General features: G+C 40.2%; 1 protein-coding gene across 4 annotated transcripts in view; it reads left to right on the top strand.

The window, feature by feature from the left end:
* The first annotated feature begins 2,727 nt into the window (after positions 1–2,727).
* kif19 (kinesin family member 19) overlaps positions 2,728–13,361 on the top strand; it is a 238,258-nt gene continuing 227,624 nt past the window's right edge. For 2 of the 4 annotated variants that reach the window (XM_088000607.1, XM_043714731.2), the window contains exons 1-2: positions 2,728–3,158; positions 11,117–11,197. In XM_088000607.1, the coding sequence (XP_087856733.1) occupies positions 3,120–3,158; positions 11,117–11,197 (120 nt within the window). In that variant the 5' untranslated portion in view covers positions 2,728–3,119. The remainder of the gene's footprint in view (positions 3,159–11,116; positions 11,198–13,361) is intronic. The other 2 variants (XM_043714728.2, XM_088000608.1) reach the window with 1 other exon arrangement.

The raw sequence follows: 13,361 nt of genomic DNA, 5'->3' as shown, positions 1-13,361 counted from the left end.
AATAAGGACATGTAAATCACATATCACAAAGCTGGTCCTTTTTCTAAAAACTGTTCCTTTTCTCAAGGATACTGTATCCTTGATTTTCTTCAAAGGGGTTGTAAAACAGTCCGGGCTCCAAATTGGCTGAAGTGTACAGACATGAAAAGGCACTGGGAGGCCTTTTTGTTTATAGGTAAACAGATGAGACTTTAGACCACAGCTTTCATGTTTTAGAAGTGACCTGTATAATGAAAGGGGAGTGGTTAATCCTGAAAGCTGAATTCTTGTTGTTAGTCAGTTCAGTTCAGCTGTGGGCTGTATGAAAACAGGCTGCTTGATTTTCTCTCCTTCTGCCCTTCTAACTTCGACCTGTAAACTTTTTTGTTTCATTTTTGCTCTGTGTTAAGGGCTTGCTTATTGGAACTGTTGCATGTATTTTTTGGAACAACATAATTAAGTCTAGTTTTGATAGACTGCGTTCTGTAGGTATTCTTTATTCTGTTCTTTGTGTTTCATATTGTGTAATTTTGTGATTTTTTTGTCTGTTTTAAAAGCTGGTAGTCAACCTAACTAACTTACTCCAGGTAATTTTCACTGTACACTTTCCGAAGCAATTAGCAGAGTTACGATCTGGGCTGCCTGCTTAAGAATGTTTTGAGTGGCCTGGCCTGGTTCATCACTGCTTCACCTGGAAGGAATATCTGGGGTTTTGGATAGTGAAAGGAGATTAGGTAAAAGGGTTGGTGATGTATGCCCTCATTTATCATGTGAAGGGATTTTGAGGTGATTGTCCATTCTTCAGTGGTGTCATGGAGTGATAAGTCCCTCCAGAATACTGAAAAGAGAGAGGAAGATATTTTATTGGCAGCATCATACTGGAAGTGGTGGTGAATAATCCATTAGATGCAGAAACTGGTAGGTTAGAAGGTGATGGCAAGAGTGAATAGTCCTGGGAGGGAGGGGGAATGAGAGCAGATGTGTGGGAAATGGAACAGTGCTGAGTCAGGGGTTTGTCAACCATAGTGGGGAAGAGTAAGGAAGACATATCCACGGTGCTGGTTGAAAGTTTACAGCAGGAAAGATAGAAACTGATGTCCTGACAGGACTTAAAGTGTGTTCAAGTGTGGACCAGGCAAATGTTTGAACAAACAGGCTTGTGCTGAATATTTGCTGATGGTTATTTCTAGAAATGGAGACAGAAAAGTCCTGGAAGTTTCAGGGGTGAACCTTGTGAAGGTGAAAGGAAGACAGTATTAGAAATAAAATTGATAATTTTTCCATTTCAGTGTGAAATCTCAATGTACCAAAATAAGAAATGACAAAGTATGACTGGAACGAAGCATGTTCCAGATATCCCGCTGAAGATAGGCTTAGCTAAAATCAAAGCAGCAATCCACAAGTATTAGGTAAGAAATTCATCATAGTCTACAAGAGCCATCTTTAGCCATCAGAAAGAGATAATTTGTTATTTTATAGCTTGAGGGACATCACTCTTTGCAATAAAATGAATAAATGGAGCTGTGTCCATTATCTAAATGATGACTACCTAAAACCTTATCAACAGCCATTGAGGAAGCAAACATTCTCAGGACTCAGACTTAGACTTGGTCATGAGTATAAAATCAAATTCAATTTGTAAAATAAATTAATTGCAATCTAGTATAGGATGCAAGATTATAGAAATATTCTGAGGGAGTTGTTGGTCTACTAAACTTAAATCTTGCAACATACGACATTATTAGAATGTGATTGAATTTCTTTCTTGCAACTCACTCCCAGCTCTCTACTGTTGCAAGCACTGGTTAGTTGTGTAAGTATTGTACCAGCTAACACAGCATTATATTTGAGAGGCTTCCTATTGAACAAATGTGAATTATGTAGTGTCTAAGTTCACTGATCATGGGTTTTATCCATCCCAAATCCCCTTAAATTAGCTCACCCTCTAGCAACAGGCTGATAAGACATTTGGCAGAGGAAGACTCAATCATGGCTTTTGAAAGGGAATGTAATACTTATCTGAAGAGACCACCAGGGGAAAGGTGGGATGCACTGAGCCACATGCCCAGAACGCTGGTCAGAAGTCACCAAAGGAAGGAGCAGCGGTCAGAAAGTTTGTGATTTCAAATAAACCTGTTGGATGATAACCTGGTGTCATGTGACTTGTGACCTTGTCCACCCCAGTCCAACACCAACACCTCCGCATCATGGCCCAGAGATTTGGCAGGGACGTGACGTGCCAAACATCCTCCTTGTAAACCAAGGCTGTAATTGTTACTTGCCAGTTGAAAATGTGAGCAAGAACCAATCGCGGAATGGACTGAAAGGACTGTGTTTGTAATCTACAAACCTGGAGATACTGGGGACAATGGGGTTAAATTGTGCTTGGAAAGCGAATTTTGTTTCTGAAGGTAGAGCAGAACCTGTGGCAGAAGTTTCTGGATAGTGTTTTCTTCAAATAAGAATGTTCACAAACGAAGACTAGTTTGTTTCTCACTCAGTTTCATTCTCCTTTTGGTAGTGGAGGTGGGTGGGTCATGAGATGACAATGTGTTGGTGACTGAGGGAGGGAAGGGTAAGGGCTCTGTACAAGGGGATCTGAATGCTCTGTGTGTGGGTCACCGACAGGCGGCCCCCGTGAGCTCCCATCCAGCCAACCCCACTCTGTCAGCTCGGATTTCTTGAGCGCAGGAACCAGGCTTGAAAGTCTTTCAGTCTCCAGGAGAGAGAGAGAGATCAGATCCACACACAGCCCAAGGATCGGCAGGGAGAAGGAGGCTGCTAAGACCAGGGATTGGGAGTAGCATCGCTTCCATTTGAGAAGCTAAAACGTTTATTTTTTTTTGTGTGTGTGAAGAAAAGGTCAAATAACCAACAACAGCTTCCAGAGGAACAATAATTATATATAAAGCTGCAAGATTGCGCACTAGTCCGAACCAGAAAATCCGCACTTGGGTATACTGGTGATAAAGTTGTGTATTTGAATTCTGCTGTGTATTAAGGGCTGTACGTGAGCAAGGTGAAAGCAATGAGGATGTGAGGTTTGTTTTAAAAGAGCCTGTGCTCTTGACTGTGTTCCTGTGACCCAGCGCCATGTATCAGCAGCAGGTACTGTACAATTCGACCTACTGCCAAGAATCATGAAGGACGGAGGAGAATCTAAAGACCAACAATTGACTGTAAGTTCCTTTCTAGCCCCCCCCCCCCCCCCAATGACATTTTGGAAAGCGAATAATCTGTTTGAACATAAACCGTATTCCCTGGGTAGAATTAGCGTTTAAACATCCGCGCCAAGTGTCCACATCCATGGTAACATTTAATGAATTTTCTTTCTTGCATTTACCATGCTTAATAATTCTGCAGGATTAAAAACAGAAAGTGGCTGGATCTTTGGAAGTACAATAGCGTAACTGCACCTTGCCCTCTGGAATTCTGTATCAATACTTGAGTTTCATGGGATGCACTTAACAGGTGCTTTTGAAAATGGGACTGGTTGTTAAATTTCACTTCTGCTCAGTGTTACCATCGCAAAAGAACGTTAATTTGTAAAACCTGTTTGTCCAGAGTTGTGAATCAGATGTCCTGTGGGTATCAGGTTGTGTAAAATATTCAATATTTTAAGTTCATTTTCCAAAGCCATCCAAATGCCATGTTAGAAAACTGCTGCCGTCTACCTGATACATTCTTGATAGTATTTATGGAAAGGGAGTATTGATTATATATTCTTAATTGCCATTGAGAGGGTAAAAATGATCTGCCTTCTTGAATCACTACAGTCCCTATGATGTATGGACACGCAGATGTGTTCTTAGGCAAGTTTCAGGCTTGGGACCCAGTGACAATGAGAGATCAGCAACATCAGCCAGGATGGTGTGTGGTTTGAGAGGACTTTACAGGTGGTGGTGTTCCCAAGTATTTGCAGCCGTTCTTCCAGGTGATACATATCAGAGACTTGGGTGATGCACTCAAAAGAGCCTTGGTGAATTGCTGAAAAGCACCTTGTAAATGGGTTGCATTGCAGTCCTATATGTTATTGTTGGAGGAAGTGAATGTTGAAGATTAGATTAGATTTAGATTAGATTCCCTACAATATGGAAACAGGCCCTTGGGCCCAACAAGTCCACATCGACCGTTCAAAGAGTAACCCACCCAGGTTCATTCCCCTACCCTATATTTGCCCCTGTAAACCACGGGTGGCACGGTGGCTCAGTGGTTATCACTGCCTCACAGAACCAGGGACCCTGGTTCAATTCCCGCATTGGGTGACTGTGTGGAGTTTGCACATTCTCCCCACATCTGTGTGGGTTCCCTCCGGGTGCTCCAGTTTCCTCCCACAATCCAAAGATGTGCTTGCCAGGTGTGTTGGCTGTGCTAAATTACCCATAGTGTTAGGTGCGTTAGTCAGGGGTAAATATATGGTTGGGAATGGGTTTGGGTGGGTTATGCTTCGGAGGGTCGTTGTGGACTTGTTGGGCCAAAGGGCGTGTTTCCATACTGTCGGGAATCTAATCTAAAGCTAAGTTGTGCCTTGCAGATGATATGCAGGCTTTGTGGAATCAGGAGGTGAGTTCACAATAAATAGCATCTGGTCTGTTCTTGTAGCCACAGTGTTTTATGCGACTGGTTCAGTTCAGTGTCTGGTCAATGGTAACCCTAGGATGTTGATAGTGAGGATTCAGCAATGGTAATGTCAAGGGGAGATGATTGGATTCTCTCCTGTTGGTAATGTTCTTTGCTTGGCACTTATGTGGTGTAATTGTTACGTACCACTTGTCAGTGGTACCTGAATGTTGCCCAGGTTTTGCTGGATGGGCATGGGCTGTGTCAGTATCTGAGGAGTCATGAATGGTGCTAAATATTGTGCAGTCAGAGACAATCCCTATCCATGTCTTTGTGATGGAAAGAATATCATTGATCAAGTAGTTGAAGATTGTCATGCATAGGGCACTACCCTGAATAACTCCTACAGTGATGTCCTGAAGCTGAGATAACCGGGAGTTAATAATCACAGACATTTTCCGATGCACCAGGTATGACTCCAACCAATGTGAATTTTCCTCTTGATTCCCCTTGATTCCAGTTTTCCTTGGGCTGCTTGATGCCATATTTGGTCAAATGCTGCCTTGATGTCAAGGGCAATCACTCTAACCTCATCTTTCAATTTCAGCTCTATTGTACATGTTTATCAGGAGCTAAGGGGCCTTGGTACAATTACATGGAGCATCCTTGAGCAGGTTATTATTAAATAAATAGTCATACTGCATGGAAACAGACCTTTCGGTCCAACTTGTTTGTACCGACCAGATATCCCAATCTGACCTAGTCCCTACCTGATAGACATTTCGTAACCCCTTCCTTCATTTACTGATGAGGCACTAATTGAAGAGATTTTTTTTTAACCCGCTTTTTGTAGACTGACCAATTTTCCAATTCATTGAGTAGTAGATGCTAATGCTGTAACTGTGCTGGAACATCTTGGCCAGGGCTTGGCAAGTTTTGTAGCACAAGTCTTCAATGTTGGAATGTTGTCAGTGCCAGCAGCCTTTGCATATGTCCAGTGCCTTCAGCTGTTTCTTGATATCATATGAAGTGAATTAAACGGCTGAAGACTTGCTTCCGTTATGCTGGGGAGGTCAGGAAGAGACTGAGAGCGATCCTTAAATTTTTTTTAAGGCAAGGGTAGGTAAATTCTTAATCTAGGTTAATTCTTAATCTATCAACAGGAATAAGTGGGAATGCAAAATAATCAGACCAACATTGATCTTATTAAATCCCACAGCAGGGTCAAGGGGCTGGATGGCCTACTCCTGCTCCTAATTCATATGTTTGTATCATCCACTTGGCATTTCTGGCTGAAGATGGTTGCAAATGCATCAGCCTTGCCTTTTGCACTGATGTGCTGAGCTCCCTGATCATTGAGGATGGGGGTATTCTTGAGCTACCTCTTGTTATTTGTTTAATGGACCACAACCATTCAAGGACCACAACCAACAAGACTGCATCACTTCAATCCAATCCATACACTGTGGGATTGCTTCACCCCATCAATTGGGAGTATTTCAATTACAAATCTGAATTATTGCATTTAAATACAGGTGAAAATAGAGGTGAATCTGGTGAATTTTCCTAATTGCAATTAACTTAAGAATATAGGACTTAGGAACTGGTGTAGACCATTCAGCCCTTCAAGCTGCTGCACATTCAATAAGATCTGGTAGCCTCAATTCGACCTTCCTGCTTGTCCCTGATATCCCTTAACTCCCTTTTCCATCAAAAATCAGTCTAGCTGTGCCTTGAATAATTTCAGTGACCTTGTTTCCACTGCATTCTGCAGAGATAGAAGTAATCCTCACTCCCATCATAAAAGAGAGACCTCATTCTTAAACTGTGTTTCCTGGTTCTAGTCTCCCCAAGGGGAAACATTGTCCTGGTATCCACCCTAGCAAGTTGCCTCAACATCTTGTGTGTTTCAATAAAATTTCCTTTCACTCCTCTGAATTCCATTAGATATAGGCTCAAACTGTCAATCTTTCTTCATAAGATACACCATTTATTCCAGGGATGAGTGGAATTAACCTTCTCTGAACTGCCTTTAAAATATATATCTTTTCAACAAGGAAGACTAAAACTGTATGTAGAGCTTCAGTTGTGGTCTCACCAAGGCCCAGTACAACAGCAGTAAAATGTCCCTACTTTTATGTTTGATAATCCCTGAAGTTTCGCCAGGCTCAAACATTTCATAAAGGTCAACAAACTTTTTCTCATTTTTCACTTTATGTTCAATTTCTCTTCCAAAGATGCTGAAGCCAATTGCAACCTTCTCTGATCGTGTACTCACTGAACATGCACATTTGCTAACAAGACACATTATGAAGGAAAACTCAGAAAATTTTATTCTCCTTCACTTAAACAGTTAAGGGTTGAGGATATGGTGCAATAACTTGACCTATACTTCATTTAAGGGTTGAAAAGTATGGCGCTGGAAAAGCGCAGCAGGTCAGGCAGCATTCGAGGAGCAGGAGAATCAATGTTGCAGGCATAAGCCCTTCATCAGGAAAATCTTCATTTAGCTTAGATAGTTTGGGGATGACCTGATTGAACTTTTAAAATGATAGATGAGATTTGATAAGGTACTTTCTTTCTAAAATAAGATAGTGTCATCTTAAAGTTAGAGTTAGGCCTTTCTGGAATGTAATTGGAAAAGAGTTTTACACATAATGGAAGCCAGATCATCCTCTCAGTAACATCTGTGGATGCTGGGTCAACTATAGTTTTTGAAACATAATTTGATAGACTTCTAATGGATGAGTATCAAGGGATGTGGAACAAAGGTAGGTAAATGGAGTTTCTGATACAGATCAGCTGTGATTGAATGAAATGGCAGAACAGGCTTGAGCTGCTGAATGGCACATACCAGTACTTTAGAAGCTGTTGAGTGCTAAAACTATTGTTCCGATGAGTATTGCCAAGGCCGAAATTATTGAGAGCTTTTCTTTAAGTAGCATCTTATCACATTCACAAAATGTTTCAAAGCACTTCACATGCAATGAATTATTTTTTGAGTGTAGCCACTGTTATGTAGAAAAACATTGCAGACCTTCTGCACTGTTAAATCCTTCAAACAGAAGCTGAGACAACCAATTAGTATGTAGTGATTTGGTTGAGAGAAGGATTTTAGTTAATCTATCCTTGTACTTTTTATATCTATTGTAAGCAGGTAGCTGGACCAGAATGATAACTCATTCACAAGCACATCTATTTACAAATCTTCGGATACTGAAGTAGTCTGTGCCATCTTGCAGGCTTCAGTTGATAAGTGGCAAGTAATATTTGCTTTATATAAGGGCCAGGCAATGGCCATCTGCAGTGAGAGCATCTAACCATTCACAAGCACATCTATTTACAAATCTTCGGATACTGAAGTAGTCTGTGCCATCTTGCAGGCTTCAGTTGATAAGTGGCAAGTAATATTTGCTTTATATAAGGGCCAGGCAATGGCCATCTGCAGTGAGAGCATCTAACCATTGACCCTTGACATTCAGCAGCATTAACTTTATTGAAACTGCCCCTATAACATTCTGAGAGTTTCAGTTGACCAGTTGGACCATCCAAATTAATATCATGGGAGTCGAGAGTACTGTTTGCAACATGCATTGTGGCAACTCACCAAGGCTCCTTCTACACAATTCACAAGTCCATGACCTCTAGATTCTACAAGACCAAGGATGCATGAGAACACCATCCCATGTAGGATCCCCTCCAATTCATGGACAATCCTAAAATAACACTGCATCATCATTTCTTCGCTGCTGATTAGCCAAAATACTGGAATTCCCTTCCTAATAGCAAAGATAGTACAACTACTGCAATATTAGAAGTTCATGTGTGTTTTCCCATAGACTACCTGCCCTTAGTCCAGTCTGCAACTGTATTGTTCAGAACATGGCCAACTTAAACCAACAGTGCTACTGAGCCAGTCTTGATCATGGCCATTGAAATCTTCTAACCAGAGTACATTCAGTGCCCTTGCTACCTTCAGTACTTCTACCATTGGAGAAGCATTATTCATCAGCACTGTGGGGTTTAGCAAGCTATAATCAGCTGGAGGTTTCCATGCTTATGTTTAATTTGATGTCATTTGACTTCATGGGGTCCAGAGTCAATGCAAAGCACTACAAGCGCCATTCCATCCTAACTGTATGCTAATGGACCACTACCTGCCAGCAGCACATCTCAATCACCAACATCTTCAGAGTTGGTGATTGAGAAGTCATGGATGTTGACTGAAATGTATGACTGTGTAAGCCTCACTTGTGTAGATGTTGCTTGTCTCATCTAAGGGATGGCTGTACTATTTTTGGCATAAATCTCCAGATGTTAGTCATGTGGATTTGACAGGGCTGCCTGGACATTGTCAAGCTCAAATTCAATGCCTTAGTTGATGCTGGAGGACCCATCTAAATGTTATTCTTTCTTTTGTTAACTGGCTTGCTAAGCCATACCAGATGACAGTGAAGAGTTAATCACTTTCCTCCAGATTTGGAGCATATTTAGGTCAAACCAGGTAAGGACTACAGGCTGCCTTTCCTAAAGGGCATCAATGAGCCATTTGTGTTTCTCCCATTACTGTTTTTGATATAGTACAAACTTCTTATTATTCCAAACGCATTGCACTAGCTACATTTAAATTCCCCAATGGCCATGATACATTTTATGCTCCTGTGTGGACCATTAATTGAGGCTTTTGGATGATAATATTTGAAAACTGAAAATTTAGAGAGTTTTTCATATAGTTCTACTCAACTGCACTTGCTTGGGAGCCAACCAAAGCCTGAAGAGTGTCACGGGGATCTGAGCAAAACACCTTAATATTTGCATTCCTTGTGCAAATGCTCAGCTCTCCAACTGATCTCTCCTTCTGAAGGGAGTCTGTGCTGGAGAGCAACATTGGTACACCTGCCAGGATCATAGCGTACAGAATTTCAGGTGTGTCATTCGGGTTAAAATTAGTGGTTCAATTTATTTATAGGAATTACATTTACACAAAGGGAATTAAGTATAACAAGTAGATTGCAATGTGGTTATTGTCTTACACTCTAAATGGTCTCAAAAGCAATTGGCAAAATTTTTGTTCTGCATCAGAACCATTTAATTGAGTATGTAATTAAACGGCTCAAACCCATGGAGCCAGTAACTCCAGTTACTGCGTTGCTCAAACTGACAGATACACCAGAGGATGGGCATTGTGGAGAATTGTTGGAGTGTTATTCTGAGCTTTTGCTTCTTCAGGGAATCTTGCTAGCAGCAGATGTGGTTGGTTAAATGAAAAGGTTAATAGTATTGTGCTATCTCTGGCCGAGACTGGCATCCACTAAGTCTCTGCACCAGTAACAGAGCCTGCCAGAATTATCCCTGTGGTGTGGCTTTCTGTGAGGTGAAGACAGGTTTCTGTTGAAGAACAATCAAATCTTTCTCAACAATCTGATAATCAGAGTATTACTTATTTTGCTATTCAGCTGGCTAGGATGAAAATAGCAATCCTGATGGACTGATTCACTTATCTGGCCAGTTCATGAAAGGAAGCCTATTAGAGTTTCATTTGGCATGGTACTCATTTGATCGCTCCAACAATCAGAAATATATTAGCCTTCACAAACTAAAGGTAGTGGCCATGCAAACTCGATCTGACAGTCTCACGAACAAAAGGGATCACCTCTCCTTCAAACAGTAGCTATCTCGTGTCTCTGTTCAGTTTAAGAACCTGTTTAATATGGAAAGTTAAAGAAAATAAATAGTGGTTGAAGTACTGTTCTGCTGACACTTGTGTTTCTCTGAAATGCTCTTTGGGACCTATTTTAAATGTACACTGTTTGGTCAAATATGCAAAGTCATACTTCTAATTAAAATTAACTCTCAACTCTTGGTCTAGCCTGAGAGGTGTGGAGTGCTACCTGAGTCAGAGAGTTGGCTCAGTGTTGGGTTTTTCTTGGTTGGTTGCCCATATAAAAGCATTGGGATACCTTCCAAGAAGAAATAGGCTATCATGATAGCATTCGTTTATCCAGGAAAAATATCACATTGTGGGTTCTCCAGGAGGTTGCATGTAGCTGTGATGGAAAGTATTATGAATGCTAGTCACCTGCAACAGAAACAATTTCAGAATATATTAGAGTCGCTCCTGTGTGTTCCACATAGTAACACAAGCTGAAGGTAGTAAACAAATGGGGCTGGCAAGACTCCAGCCAAAAATATTAAAACTCACCTATCTATTTGTTAGTGTCCACAATTCCTGTTACTGGTGGCACCCAAAGTATATGCCCACTATTGTGGGCACAGTAGATTCAAAAAGGAGTTCTTTTTATTGTTAAAATATGTATTAATGGTAAGGATGCAAGGTAACAGCAGACCGATTGCTAGGATTTTTGATGCAAATACACTACTGCAGATTGTGGAAATAAATCAAGCTTTGTTACTTACAAATACTGATGTATTGTCCAGTTCCAATCGATGTGTCTTCATTCACTGGAATCTATAATAATATTCCTGTCTGTCTCATACTTATGATTTGTAGAGGGTGCTGGAATCTCACTTGTTCTGCATTTTCACCAATGTTTGTTTCTCCTTTTGCCTTGTACAGGTGGCCCTACGGATTCGGCCCATCAATGAGACGGAAGTAGAGGAAGGAGCCACAATCATCGCTCACAAAGTTGATGAGCAGGTCAGGTGTTTCCAAATACTTTTACATGAACATGTTTTGAAAGAACTTTTCAGAAGATTACAACTGGTGCCTGGAAGTTGCTGCATAAGAGGTTCTGAAATACCCTCAAAGGAGATCAATTCACATGTTTTATTTCAAAATGTCAGCTAACTGTGTCAGTTCTGTACATAATCGAGGATATGTTTATTTCAGATTTTATCATCTCAAGGACAGTTGCAGGCTATAACAGTTCAATCAGTGATTCCTTTCCAAGTATAATTTATCAAATAGGATAACATGTCTTTAAAAAAAAATGCTTAAGTGTTTTGAAAGAACTGTGGATCAAATGGGAAACTTGGAAAAATTGATTTTATACGATATTAAAAGACATAAAAGAAAAGTGTTGTGGCTATATTTGAATTTTATAAAGTAGGAAAGAGCACATGGGAGTTTTTAAGGATAGAAAGTAGGAGGGGAAACAATACAGGAGATATTTCAGCCATTATATTAATAAACACCTTCACTATAGATAATGCTGGTATCTCGTCTGGAGCTGAGTGGGGAAAATAATGGCATGTGAAATACTGAACGGGTAAAAAATAGAATTTCAAACACTATGAGTGACTAGGCCAGATTAATATAAGAAAAATACTTAGGAGAATGAGGTTTCCCTGGGATGGGCGTGTCCAGACCTGGAGGGTAAAGATTTAGGGTGAGAGGGGAAAAATTTAAAAAGGACCTAAGGGACAACTTTTTCACACAGAGATTGGTGTGTGTATGGAATGAGCTGCTAGAGGAAGTGATAAAGGCTGGTACAATTACAGCATTTAAAGGAATCTGGACGGGTATGTGAATAGGAAGGGTTTAGAGGGATTTGGGCCAAGTGCTGGCAAATGGGACTAGATTAGATTAGGATATCTGGTAGGCATGGGCAGGTTGGATCAAAGCGTCTGTTTACGTGCTATATATCTTCAAATCTATAACAAGACTGGAGAGAAGCTGTGCCTGAAACTAGAGAGAAAATCACAGCAACATAAATAACGGTTCACATGAAACCCCTTACTTCATCTGCAATGAATAATAGCCATATAAATCACTCATTAAGCCACACAATGCACAGGAACTCTAAGTGTCATTAATTATATGAAAGCAGTCCTGCAATCATTCTTCATTGAATCTCAGGACTGTTAGATCTCCCCCATGCGCAATATGATTTTTCTTCACTACAATGAGGAACATAATGTAACTTCTTGAATTTACCACAGGAGATTATTTCTAATTTTACAGGGATCAGTGCAAGCTGTTAGCTATTTAAAAGCTGTATTAATTACTTTAGTGAAGAGACCAGCAGTAACATATGTAGGTTTGCATACATTACAAAGCCGGTGAAAATGCCAGTTGTGAAGCAGACACAAAAATCTAGAGATCTAGAACGGTTATGTGAAAGAGGAGAAACTGTGGAAATGTGAGGTTATTCATTTTGGTCATAAGAATAGAAAAGTAAAATTTTTTTTTTAAAAGTGTGATTTTTAAAATTTTTGTGTTCAAGGGATATCAAAACTTAGCATTGCTAACTTAATTAAATGAAATTTAAAAATGTATAAATAAGTTTGGGTTTTGAATTTTGAGTCAATATTATATGGCTTTTCCATGTGTCGAAGGTTAACTTGGGCTTCATCCGGAGGCTCACTGAAAATGTTACCTAGTAGAGTGACGAAATGTCTGAAAATGAACCTTCCAGCACAGCAAGCAAACCTACATCCTTAACTTAGGTGTTTTTGTAGCCCTAGTGATTTCTTTTTTAAAACCATTTGTAAGAGCTACTTTGGTAGGCTAATGGATTTATATTTCCATCAGGATTTTATGACCTAGCAAGATAGACAATTGTACCTCAAAGTTTTTGTTTGAATTCTCTGAACTAGGCTCTTTTATTTCAGCACAAGGGAAACACGCATAGTAGAGAAATTTTGTTTGTTTTACTTCAATTGAGTTAGTTTTGTGAAATCTTAGCATTAACATACAGATGTAAGCGCACAGATCCACAGTTCTCAGAAAATGAACTATCAGGGGGTTGTCAATGATTTAACTTTACGATGTTGCCAATACAGAGTTAGAAGGGCTAATTTGGTTCATGATTTGGAGTTGCCAGTGTTGGACTGGGATTTACAAAGTTAAAAATCAAACA

The sequence above is a fragment of the Chiloscyllium plagiosum genome, unplaced genomic scaffold, assembly GCF_037043375.1.
Source record: "Chiloscyllium plagiosum isolate Xiang-an unplaced genomic scaffold, Cpla_swu_hap1 HiC_scaffold_25, whole genome shotgun sequence".
Lineage (NCBI taxonomy): Eukaryota > Metazoa > Chordata > Chondrichthyes > Orectolobiformes > Hemiscylliidae > Chiloscyllium > Chiloscyllium plagiosum.
This window is presented reverse-complemented; position numbering and strand designations above follow the sequence as displayed.